The sequence below is a fragment of the Remersonia thermophila genome, chromosome 1 (assembly GCF_042764415.1).
Source record: "Remersonia thermophila strain ATCC 22073 chromosome 1, whole genome shotgun sequence".
Taxonomy (NCBI): domain Eukaryota; kingdom Fungi; phylum Ascomycota; class Sordariomycetes; order Sordariales; family Chaetomiaceae; genus Remersonia; species Remersonia thermophila.
This window is the reverse complement of record NC_092217.1, coordinates 4,043,159-4,055,310: the sequence shown is the minus strand read 5'-3', so window position 1 is coordinate 4,055,310 and position 12,152 is coordinate 4,043,159. Positions and strand designations below refer to the sequence as shown.

The window sequence follows — 12,152 nt, the reverse complement described above, 5'->3', positions numbered from 1 at the left end:
GGGACGCGATTTGTGGGAGGATAGATTACATGGAGGGGGGAGGGGGGGTCCATGTATCTGGCGACTCGAGCGCCCCGTCCCAGTGCTTGTTGACCCAAGGGTATTGGGAGGAGCAGCCGGTCCGGGGTATCGCAGCACCTTTGTCGGGTGGTCGTTCGATCGGTCAGCCGTGGGCTTTGATGGCCTCCCAGGGACTGGCCGGTTTCATGGCCAGCGTCGGGGCTCGAAGACGTGTCGACGGAGCCGATCACCGCCCGGTATTTCGCTCCGGGGACAGCAGGAGGCAGTGGGAGACAGCCGGGTGTTCAGGATCCAGGTTTGAGACACCAACAAAATGGCATGTTGGTGGGGAGGTGCGGGTCGAGTAACGGACATGCTGGAGAGAAGAGCATGGCAGACGTGGACCACTTCCGCCAGGGCCGCGACCGGCACCGACGGGAAGGTCACTAGGAGGCAACCGTCGCAATTTCGCCCATCTTGCCGTCATCCATCCGCCGGGTGGGACGATGGCCGATGGTTGCAGCACAACGTCGTGGAAGCAACGGCGCAACGCCGGTCGGTCGATTGCAGCACTGCCGGGCCATGGCATGGGAGAGACAAGGAAAGAGAACACAAGACAACACGTACCGTCAGTGTGATACAAATCAGTCGACCCAGAGACACGGTCGGCCGCCGCAGGCCCAGGTCGGCTTCGGATCCTGTCCTCGAAGCCGAGCTCGCAAAAATCAAACTCGACCGAGGCTGCAAAAGATTGCTCGAAATGTCACAGACGAGCACGGGATATGGGCGATGCCCAAAAGGAGATAGGGAAAAAGGAGGTGAGACGGGCAACGGCGTTAAACACAGCCAAGTTCGCCCAAGATCTCGCTCGCACTCTGGACGCGTCCAAGAGTGCAGCGTCTTCCCGTCGCGGAAAGGGGAGGGAAGGAGAGGAAAAGCGTGATGCGTAGAGACCCGGAGGGTTTGGGGGTGTTGAAGGACAAGGGCAGTCCAGGCAAATTAAAGAGAAACGAATACTGCCAGACGCCAAAGCCCAGTAGCCCCGGGGGGAGGGGGGCGGACGCTTGGAGGGGGGAGGAGTGTGGAGGGGGGTGTGTGTGTGTGTGTGTGTGGGTGGGTGGCCCGTGGTGGATTCGGTTTACGGGGCTCCAACTTCACGGTAACGTTGGCGACGACAAGTCTGCAGGCGTGACAAGGGTTATCAGAATCCACCCTGGACTTGCCCGGATAGGCAAAGACTCTTCAGGCTCGACTGCCCGAGCGGGGTCATGGAACTGCTCGCACTGTCTGGCTTGTTGCGAGGCGATGAGGCCGGGCGGGTGGCCGGCTAGGTCACCAGCCCGTGTCCTCACCTCATCCACCGGAAATCAGGCACTGCCGACCGGCCTCTTGCGCAGCTTCGCAGCTTCGCTCGCAGTCTACCATACATACATACAGGACGATGGCAAGGACGGCCCGGAGACGGAGCCCTCAGAGAGAGTTAACAATCAAGCCCAACCTCATTATTTTTTTGTCGTAGAAGAGCCTGAATCGAGTCGAATCGAATTGTGGGATGCCTCTTCCTAGTATAGGCCATTTGGTGCCCCCGAATCCGAGACATGCGATCAGCGTGACCGCTTCGGCCAGTCAGGACCCAGAATGGGCGTCTCTCTGGTTTGCCGCCTCGCCGCAGACCAGCCAATCGCAGGGCCAAAGGACACCAGGCGCATGTGAGCGATAACGTGAGTTCTGCTCCTCGACTCAGCGGTCATCGCTGCATGGATCGAAGAGATTCAGAAGGCATTGCGGTTGGGTTTTCGGAAACCCTCACCCTGAGGGAGGAAGAACCCGGGCCGGCAAAGGATGCGGTTATCACTGTCATCGCAATCTCGATCATGGTGGATGCTTGGACAACCCGGGTTGACTTCTAGGGCGATAGGTAACGCAGGCCCACGGTATGGAGGGCTTTGTCGTCTCGAGGAGGCACTGTGCGGGGCCGCCTAGGAGCCTTTGTCTTGGCGGCATGGCAGATCAACAAATCAACGACCACCCCTACGCAGCACCTAATCTCCAAACCCACGCGAAGCGCGCCTGGTGCTGCAAAGGTGCACGGTGGGGAGGTCACAACAGCCGTTCGGACAGGCAATTCATTTCTGCCAACCTTCGAGAATGCTCTCCAACAGCTCACGTCTGCAGCTGCCGGTGTCTTGACCTCTCAAAGACGCCGTCAGCCAGCTTCTCAAGCTGTTCTTCGCGGTCCTTGCCCCCCGCGCGCGTTACCCGCGGTTCTGTTGTTTATCGTAGCACTCGCGAAGTGGTCCCGCCGACGCCCAGGAAACCGGTGATTAGATTGTTATGCGTGTCATCGGTGGAGGACCGCCTAGCGGCAATCGCCGCTGGGTTCAGCTCAGCCGCCGCCGGGGCTTGCCCGTCGGCGCGCCCGCCGCGGAGGAGCAAACAGTTGGCCGTTGGTTTTCTTTCTTTGCGTCCGACCTCTTAACATTACCTTCTCCATAGGCCTAGCGTTCATAAGGTGCCTAGCTACCGTGTACTGTGTACGTGACGTGAAACGCACACCAACATTCAGCATGCAGAGCGCCGGCGGATCGACCGGCGCCACTGGCCCGCTGCAGCCCCGGGACGAGCGAAGTTTGGTCGTGGTATTCCGCCCGGGCCTCGATGCACGCCATCCACCGGCGTACCTTGCTTTACCCTGTTGGCCAGGAGGCAAGGGTATGCGAAACGGCCAACGCCAGCACCAGACTCGCATTCTTTGAGGGATGATCGCACTACTGCATGGGAGGAACCCATCCCGCAAAGGGGCATTCAGTCCTGGAAACCCAACAGCCGCACCCACTTCACTGGAAGGCTGGGTCCCAATGTTACGTCTCGAGATGCGACCGGACGCGTCCAACCTTTGACGGCCAGGTTCGGGTCTCTAAGCTTGACTGTAACGTTATGCAGACGCGTCTGGAAGACCCGGGAAGATCCAGCAGGGTGCCCCGAACGCAAAAAAAAAGTCTTCAAGGCCAATCATGCGCCATCAGGCAGACAAGAAGAGAAGGCGGTTTGTGTCGCCCTGGATTTTCCCGAAAAGCCGAATGATCTTGACAAGTCAGATGAAGAAACGTCCCGTCCTGTTCCATAGCTCGTCACCCACCTCGAAACAAACACCATTATGTCATATGCCGAGCCACAAAAAACCCGCTCCCCTACCACCCTACAGCGGCATTCGTTGACGAGAGGATGTGACGAGTTGCGCGGGTGGGATCCAGTTCGTCCCAGCCTCGAGCCTCACACGGTGTTGCATCTTCCCACCCAGCATCAAGGGTGTGTTATAGTAAACGAGTGAAGATGTTGCAGCGCAGGACCGGGACCCCACACTCTTCGCCCCCCCCCCCAGGCTTGCGAAACCAGCATCCGATTCTCACCCGCACAGTTCCCACATTGTCAAGGTGGGGAGATGGAAAGTCGGATCTTCTTGGAGTCGCCCCTGAAACGTCCTCGGCGCGTGACATTGCGGCAGCATGGTGCGAACGAAGAGGCAGAGGTTTCAGGCTGGAGGGCATCTTGGGCTCATGACTCAGGGCTCAGGATTCAGACCCTCTGCCGTACAACGGTCCCTATTCCGGCACTTCTGCTAGCGCGGCGGACGGTTGTGAAACGTCCTCAAATGTCAAAATCGTTCGAGCATCCACCCTTTCGGATATAATTTGGTATCCACTGTCGAGATATTGCGAGATGGGGCACGACCGGCATGTGTGAAGTAAGAGTTTTGCACCGAAACGGCTCTGCCACGTTTTTGTGCCTGGGATCCGGCGTTGACCGTGAGGTGATGAGGAATGGCTGCTATTTCTCCCAGGTTGTACCCCGCAGTCCGCCAGGTCCAACGGACGACGTTGCGATAACAACCCGGATCGCCGGCGAGTTCCCCTCTTTCAGGCCGTGGTTGTGCAGCCTCACCGCCTCGAAGTGGCCGGAACCTCATCGGCAGAGGGCTTTGTATTCCGCTGCCGCTTGCTCACCCCTCTTCGGTGGCGGATTTCCATGATGTTACTCGGCTCGGAGGTCGGGTGGCTGGTGGTGGTGGTAGTGGTGGTGGTGTGGTTCAATCGCTAACACCCCCCGACGCCGCGATCGCTCCAGGACCGGCCTGGTATCACAACCTCCAGATCCGCTGGGGGCGGGTTGCAAAACGAACAGGATACATGCCATCCGACCAGGACAAGCCGCCCCCAACCCGGAAATCATGTGGGCTTCAGCAAACGTTGTGAGCACGGGGCATGAGATGCTCCGGGCGCTGATGGAGCGCCTGGCGGCACGACAGAACATGCGGCACCGGATCGGCCATGGTTTCGCGGCTCCGGCGAGCGACGGCACCAGCGGCCCCCGGTGGCGTTGACGACGATCCCCCGTCTGGCCTTGTGATATTTTGTATCCACCGAGCAGCGGAATTATATCGTCGAGCGGAGAGCAAGGATACTTCGTAGAACGTCTGATCAAGTCACTTTTGCTCCTCCACAGCTGAAACCAACCTCTTGCAGATCAGTTCAGACGAAAGATGCGCATTCCAGGATCACCCCACATTCTCGTCAGAGCATTCATCTGATGGTCCTTACCTGGTGTGGGGATATGCGACGAACCGTCGAACCGCCCCTGCGACAAGCGCAGCCCTTTGGCTGCCCATCTCCAGACAATGACGTACCCTCCCGTGCCGCGCCGTGCAATAAAGACCACGCAGAGCGCGTCACCCTCTCCTGAACACAACAGGATGGGGTAGTATATCCTTGGTAACCTCCCCTCGTTCGGATCACCTGAACACGGTGCCGTCACGGGTGCCCATTCGCTGTATCCTCAGCAACACCGGCTGTCCACGGTAGCCCGCTGAACGGGGCCTACCAGATGAGGTCTTTATTTGGTACCCAAGATCCAGCCGATCTGCCAAACCCGAACGATAGAGACGGGTCTCAGCGGCAAGATGGCGGCAACGGGCAAGACCAACAGCGCTTCCTCTTGTGTGCTCACGGCCCACGGCTTGTCTTGACGCAGCGCTGGGCTGGCTGATTGAAAGCCCAAGGTAAGGGTATGGGGGGGGGGGGGGGGGAAGGAGGATAAAAAGGGTCACAAGATGTGCGCCGTTACCATTTTGGTGCTGGCAAGATGGGGAAACATCGTTCGCTTGATCGCTCCGATTTCGTGCCGCTATGACGCAACATCTCCGTCCTTCCCCCCTCTCCCCCGGGCCTACCCGTTTAAGAACACCCGGGCTCGTCTCATTCGTGGTGTCGCCAGCCCGCGAGGGTGGGTCCTCGCCCGGCCTCGCACAACCTAATGGCCCTCCATGCGGTGTAGGTCGTCGTCACCCTGCCCCGCCGGCGACAAAAATGTAGCGTGTCCTCCGTACGGATGGTTGGGTTGGATGGTGGGTGGTGTGGGCCGGACCCCCACACGCTTGCCGTCTTCATCACCTCACCTCATCTCCCTGATCCATCTCTACCACCGTTGTTCTCTTCGTGCCGCGCCCCGCGAGGTTGGAGATGGGATGCAGGGTTTTCTGAACCACCCGCCACTGAGGGAGCCCCGCAGTGGAAACTTCCCGCGGGACCATCATGGTCACGACCGCTCGCTCGCTTGGACGTACAGTAGCGTCCGCGAACCAGGACCACCAACCGCGTGGTAACTCGCCTGACCTGTCGGGTCCAGCTCCGATGGTGGGCGCTTGGGGCTTTCTCGCCCGTGGAGGAGACCATTGAAGATGCCATTTCCGGATTTTTTTTCTTTTCCTATCCTATCCTTCCCTTTCCTCTCGTCCGCTCCCAGTGGATGCGCTATGGTTTTTACCAGCGAATGGCTTTGCCGGCTCACCCGTCAAGGCGTCCCGGCTTTGTTGCTCACCGCTCGTCTCGGAAATGTGGTCTGGCCTCGAGGGTGTGCATGCCAGATGCATATGTTTTGCGGTTGCATGCAGAGAGGTTGTAGGGATGGGGGTAGATGAGGCGTCCCTGTGGTATGTAAGAAGCGAGTCAAGGAAGACATGCATTGCATTAGTGTCCTGGCGCGAGCCTGCTGCAGCCTTTTGTAATGCCGTCGGTGCTGCTGCCTTTGGGGTTGAAGGTGCGTCGCCGGCCGCTATTAGCCTCTCCTAGTTCCCGGGGAAGAGAGATTACCCTGGAACCGGGCCGGGAGAGTTCGATGGAAGTGCGAGGCGCTCGGTGGGATGCGCAGTACTGTAGTAGATGAATTGTGCTGCTTGTTCACCGTGGTCAGATACTCGGCCCGGGGTTCTCTTTTTGTCCCGATGCATTGTCGGGTATATACGGATCTACATACCTACGCATCCCGCTGTCAGACTATGAAATACATACGAAAGTAGTAGCACCACTTCGTTCTGCCATCGCGGGCTATTCATCCCTCCCTCCCTCCCTCCATCCATCCCGTCCTTGCATCCAACCAATAACTCATCCGCCCATCCACTCGGGGGCCGAACTAGCAGAGAGCATGGGGGACTGGAAAACGACATGATCCCAATGTCTCGCAAATCCGAACGCCCTTTGGCACTGGGCCCGGAGGATTCGGCGCCTCGGCTTCCCTGTCTCACCTCCTCGCCGCCTTCGCCAATCGCCTGCCAAACCGCTTGTGCAGACCGAGACAATGCGGGACCCTATGCATGTTCCACCCTGCGCCGGGTGCGATTTGCCTTTTCTGAGATATCTCCGCCTCGCCGGCATTGCCTCTCTGGCTGTCTGGCCGCCTGGGCATGTATAGTTCTCAAGACTATGCATTCGTAGGTGGTGGGGATGCTATGGTAAATGGCGGACAAAAAGCACCGGGCGGCCGGCTGTTTAACGCGAATGCAAGAACCGGAGACCTGCCCCGGGTAGGTGCTAGGGATGAACCTAGAGTTACTCCGTAAAGGCTCTAGGTCTCGACGGGAGAAACCCACACCGAGGTTTCTCGGTACGCGCCGCCGAGCATGAACTCTGCTTACTCAGTAGAGGTCTGCCGTGAGGCAGGCATCGAGCCGTCTAGGAGGGGCCCGCTACCAATGAGCTGATAATCGACCTTGTTGGACTCAAAGCATCTTGAGTATCTGCCTGCATTACAACCACATCCCCATGAAGGGAGAGCTCATGGCTCACGGCGCAGGCGTCACGTATGCTAATGCCACGCCGCACATGCGGCTCTCTCAATTCTAATCTCGATGATCATTCGTCACCGCTCGTTCGCCTGCTTGCTTGCTTGCTCACTCACTCATGCGTTCATCAGAGTCGCACTCACACCGACATCGGCGCATACGCCGGCAATGAGACAGAGCAACGTGTGCATGCGGATTGCGTCACTCCGGCGTCAGGCACCCTCTCTCACACATACTGTGTATAGCAAGATGCTCGCGGGCAGCTACTATAGTACTGCGTACACATCAAGGACATGAATGTCCTCAACTTCCCGGTCCTGAGACACGCCAGGCGCGTCTGGCCCCGAATCGGCCTCCGAGATTGTGGTGGCCCGATTTCGCTTCATGTTCTCATGTCTTGTTGACCATCCTATTTTGTGTCTGACGTGGCGATGGCATGGCCTGAGCTGAACCTGAACCCGATTTTGTGCGACTTGGCGCCGGTATCTGAGACTACCAACACGATGCCTTGTACGCCTCTCGTCCGGAAGCGTGGAACGGGTGTAGCTGCTGTGGAACCGCCAGTCAGGAACCTTCATACCCTGATCAGATCCGCGAGATAATGGCACCCCGGGCAGGTGAGGACCGGATGCTAGGTTGGGAGATCCATATAGCAAGGGGCAGATCGCGGAATAACATTGATTTGGCTTCTAAGGGTTACGCCTAGAATCAGGGTCATGTAAGATAGGTCTTCAGTAGACCCGATTCATTTTTGGATGTCCCATCCCGCCTTGCCGGCCCTTTTCTCGAAGGTCTCGTGAACGTGTTCTAGAAGGGTGGCAACGGGATCGGGAAGCTTTTGTTCAGTGGTAGATACCGACCAACCTCCTCGGATAAGAGGAGTTCGGGCTTATGTAATTCGTGAGCTCTGTAGATAAACGGGTCAACCTATGCCATTCCTGCAAACAGGGCGGGGTTTACATGCCTTAACGAGCCAGAAAACCGGCAAGGTAGTAAATGGGTGGCTAGAAGAACACATGTTACCCAATCGAGCAGGTTTCTGTCGAGACATTCCTACACTAGGCACTGTGTACGTCGGGGGCGGCACATGAGGTCCCCTTACACCGCCTTCATTATACGCTCTTCTATTATAGACAGCTTCGGCAATGCATGTGACCTAGCAGCACTGCCGAAGCGCAATGAAGAAACCAGAGAAGAATAAAAGAGTACAAAAACAGGGGGGAATTAAAAAAAAAAGGAGGGACGAAAAAAGAGGAGGTAAAACGAAAGGCGAAGAAAAGAAGAAACACAGGACAAACAGGTGGCTGACTCCAGGTAGGATGTCCTGCTGACACCGATCATATGACTGGAATGTCTCGCTGGGTTCCTGGTTGATGAAAATAGCCATGCCGTAGTCAAGCAGACGGGTGAGCATAGGTATCTGTGGCAACTTGGTGTTGGATCCCTTCAAGCTGGAGTGGGGGGAGAGAAAAGGAGTGGTTGGAGTGGGGACCACCTAGGTAGGTAGGTTCTGGGGACTTACACGGCCAGGACGAGGCGACCAACGTCGCCGTCATAGCCTCAGTCGACGTTTGCAAGCTCGGTATCAACGAGACGCGGACAGTGGCGGGAATGTCACCCATCACTTCCTTGTTTGAAGGTCAAGCCTTGCAACACTTGGCGAAGTAATTATACTCGGTCATGAGCCGCACGTTCCTTTGCCAGACAGACGGCCGGTCCTCCCAGTCCAGGGGTATGTCGATCTGCTTGAAGGTGCTGTTGATGTTGATGACTGTCACCTGTCCGGTTGGCTCAATGATCAGCCGTAGTGGCCCTTCACATACCCCGAGTGCTGCCATCATGCCAATGGAAGTCGACCGAGGCCACCAACTCAACTCTAACCTGGGACACTCCGTCAGGCTCACCCGGAGAGGCGGCCAGCTCGGTGAGTGACCTGTGGCGGTTTGACCCAGTTAAATGAAGATGTGAATATGCTTTGGTGGCTGTCATGAAGAGGAAAACCCAAAAATCCATCATGAAGCTATATTGGCGGAACAGGTACATTCGTCGTCGGTATACAGTGTTTTTACACACGATCTCGCCTCCAATCACCATCACCCTCAACCCTTCTACCTCGAGGAGCGCAACGCGTTCGGCCTCACCGCCAACAGTCTATCCATCGCACGGCCGTCATCGAGCGCCCAGCCTCCCGTGATATCGAGCTTGTACTCCTTCTTGCCCAGGCGGACCTTTGCGAACCCCCCGCGGTGGAAGGAGCGCTTGATGCCGTCCCAGGCGGCGCCAAAGACGCGGGCGGCGTCGCGGAACGGCGCCGTCAGCAGGTGGTCCATGGTGTACTTCCGGCGGGCCTCGCGGGCCTCGCGCTCGGCCCGCTCCGCGCGCACGCGCTCCGCCAGGGACACGTGCTTGGCGGCCTGCGGGGCGCCGGGGGCGTTGGCGCCGCTGAACAGGCTGTGCATGCGGAACGGCAGTTGCACCTCCTCCGGGGTGAGCAGCGTCTTCTTGGGCGGCAGGAAGGGCACGACCCGGCGGGTGGCCACCTCGATGTAGATGGGCGGCGGCGGCGTCGCCGACGCGCCCGCCTTGCCGGCGATCTGCTTCGCCACGGCGCTGGCGGGGACGGCCTCGATGGAGCGCACGATGCGGCCGGCGCCCAGGGCAAAGTAGCCGCCCATGCCGGCCATGAAGACGAGGATGACGCTGAAGGCGTGCGGGATCCACCACGACAGGCCCTCGGGCGGGTGCAGCATGACGGCCCAGTACTGGTACACGGTGTAGGACACGCAAAAGGTGGCCGAGGTGAAGCAGCCGGTGCGGAACCAAAAGTGTGAGGGCGATTCGTAGAGAAGGGTGCGGCCGCGGAGGGCCAGCTGTTCGGCATAGGATGGGGGTGCGCGGGGAGCGGGCTTCGCGGCGGGGCTCGAGGCGGCTACGGGGGGAGATGCTGGCTTGGGGGCGGGCTTGGGAGCTGTAGATGCTTGGGGACGGGTGGTCGGTCGTGGCGGCTTTTTGAGAAGCCGGGATCGGGAGGTGGAAAAGCGGGCGGCGAGGATTTGTCGTTGGAGCAGCTGACGGGCGTGCGCTGCGGCACATTGGCATGGAGGCTGCTGCTGGACGATCAGCAGGAGCCGGGGCGCGAAGCCCCTGGAGAAGGATGCCATCGGCGGAGGTATGTAGAGGCGAGTGCGGGGCCTGTCAATTGAGGTTGCGGTCGAGGTTGAGGGGCAGAACCGGCATCCAACAGGAACCTGCTGCTCTGACGAAACGCGGGGCTCTAAATTTTTGGTGATGCCGAGTCGGGTGGTTTGACGCGACAATGGAGGCTGCCAAGACGCTGCAGCCGCTGGAAAAGAGCCCCAGGGCTCTGAGAGAGACACGACACGGGGGTTAGGGTGCCCCACCTTCCACATGCCTCACGCCGCATGCCGCGCCCGGCATGCCGCATCCCACATGCCGCACATGCACATGCCACATGCCGGCCGTTTCGATGTTTCAAATCTCTCACTGTCAACGGTTCGGTCATGAAAACCGGGCTTTGAACGAAAACGACAAACAAAAGATGTCTTTGCCGCGTTCAATTCCCAGGAACGATTCCTGACATGCCTGCAGTTGCTTTCTCGGTCTTGCGTTTGCTGACCCGCGTCCTCTCCTGACGCAGACGCTCAGGGAGCTCTTGAGGCCGAAAACTGATAAGGAAAGAAAGCAACAGGTTTTCGCTGCCCTGACTCGTGGATCACGCAAGCATGTTCAAGTCCCTGGGGTGTAGTGTATAGATAAGCCGGTGCTTGTACGGAGCGCGCGTATCACAGTCGTCATCTGCGTTGGCAGCCAGGCTCCTGATAACGACGGCCCCGAGACAATGCGAGTGTTCAGCACACCAGACGGACGGACGGACTGGGGAGACGGATCAGATCTGCGTGTCGGTCGGCCGGGGATGGCCTAAGCTCGTTTGCTTCCGGAGCGGCGCCGGGACGGCCCACTCGGTAGTAAGTTGTTCAGGTTGTAGAAACTCGGATGCTCCCGATGCCCACCAGCGAGGCCTTCTCAGGGGAAGGCATGGGATCTGTCAACCTCGGCACTGGTGAGCGATCCCTTGTTAGCCTTCTCGATGGCGAGCGGGATGCAAATGTCGCAGGCCAAGTGGCGTCTTGGCAAAGACGGGTTGGAGGCCCGATGCGATGGTTCGAAAGTGGGCCCGTCTAAGAGGGCGGTTGCACGACAGCATCCTATGTTTCTGAGTCAGGATCTGAGATGTTCCCCAAGCTTAGCTCGAGAAATCCCAAAGGGCCTGTTTTGATTCTACTTTAGTGTACGCCAACCCAGTCAGCTTGCATCAACAAAGGTAAGGGAAGCAACCCTTTTTTGGGCATTCATCCCCCCCCCTTTTTTGTTTTTCAGTTCAGGGGCAAAGCCCCACGGTCAGCGACTTTGGTCCAGTGACGTCGTAGCTCTGAGACACCGTGATCCTACCGTCTTGGCTTGCTCGAAAGCATGTGCTTCGCCAAGACCGACCGTCCATGCTCTCTGAAAGTGGGGTGCAAGCTCCGGCCGACACATTCCATCCCGTCCCCTGGTCGAGGTGGATGCTCCCCCGAAACGGCCGCCCCAAGTTGAGAATGAGACATAGTTATCGAAAAGCTCCGAGGGTTGCGCGGTAGATCGGGTCCAGATCATAGGGGCTTAGGCTGGCATTCTGGGATATGTTCAAAATCGCGGGTCTCAACGCCAGGACGCGTACTTGGACACGGAGAGCTGTCATACCGCGACATTCCGTCATCGCGTCGTGATCGGCGAGACCGAGTGGGGTCCCCTCGGCGCCGCGGCGTTGCAGGGGTTGCATCCGGCCCAGCAAGGCAGGCCGTTCAATGATCCCACAAAACAATCAAAAGCCAACCGCCACCGCGCTTACCTTACCTTCAGGGACCGATTTCATTATTTTGTCATTGTACACTACTACATCCATGCAGCTGGCCTGCCCCGCCTTCCATCGCTCGTTATATTGACCTCTGCGTCGTTCTCCTTCCCGTCCCTCGCTCGG

At 58.5% G+C, this 12,152-nt stretch overlaps 1 protein-coding gene across 1 annotated transcript; it reads right to left on the bottom strand.

Moving 5' to 3' along the window:
* Positions 1 to 9,222: 9,222 nt before the first annotated feature.
* VTJ83DRAFT_1130 (uncharacterized protein) lies at positions 9,223 to 10,275 on the bottom strand (the record flags this gene model as incomplete). The annotated part of the gene is made up of 1 exon (XM_071007256.1): positions 9,223 to 10,275. One exon carries the CDS (start codon positions 10,273 to 10,275, stop codon positions 9,223 to 9,225), a length of 1,053 nt encoding a protein of 350 aa, XP_070870483.1.
* Positions 10,276 to 12,152: the final 1,877 nt, after the last annotated feature.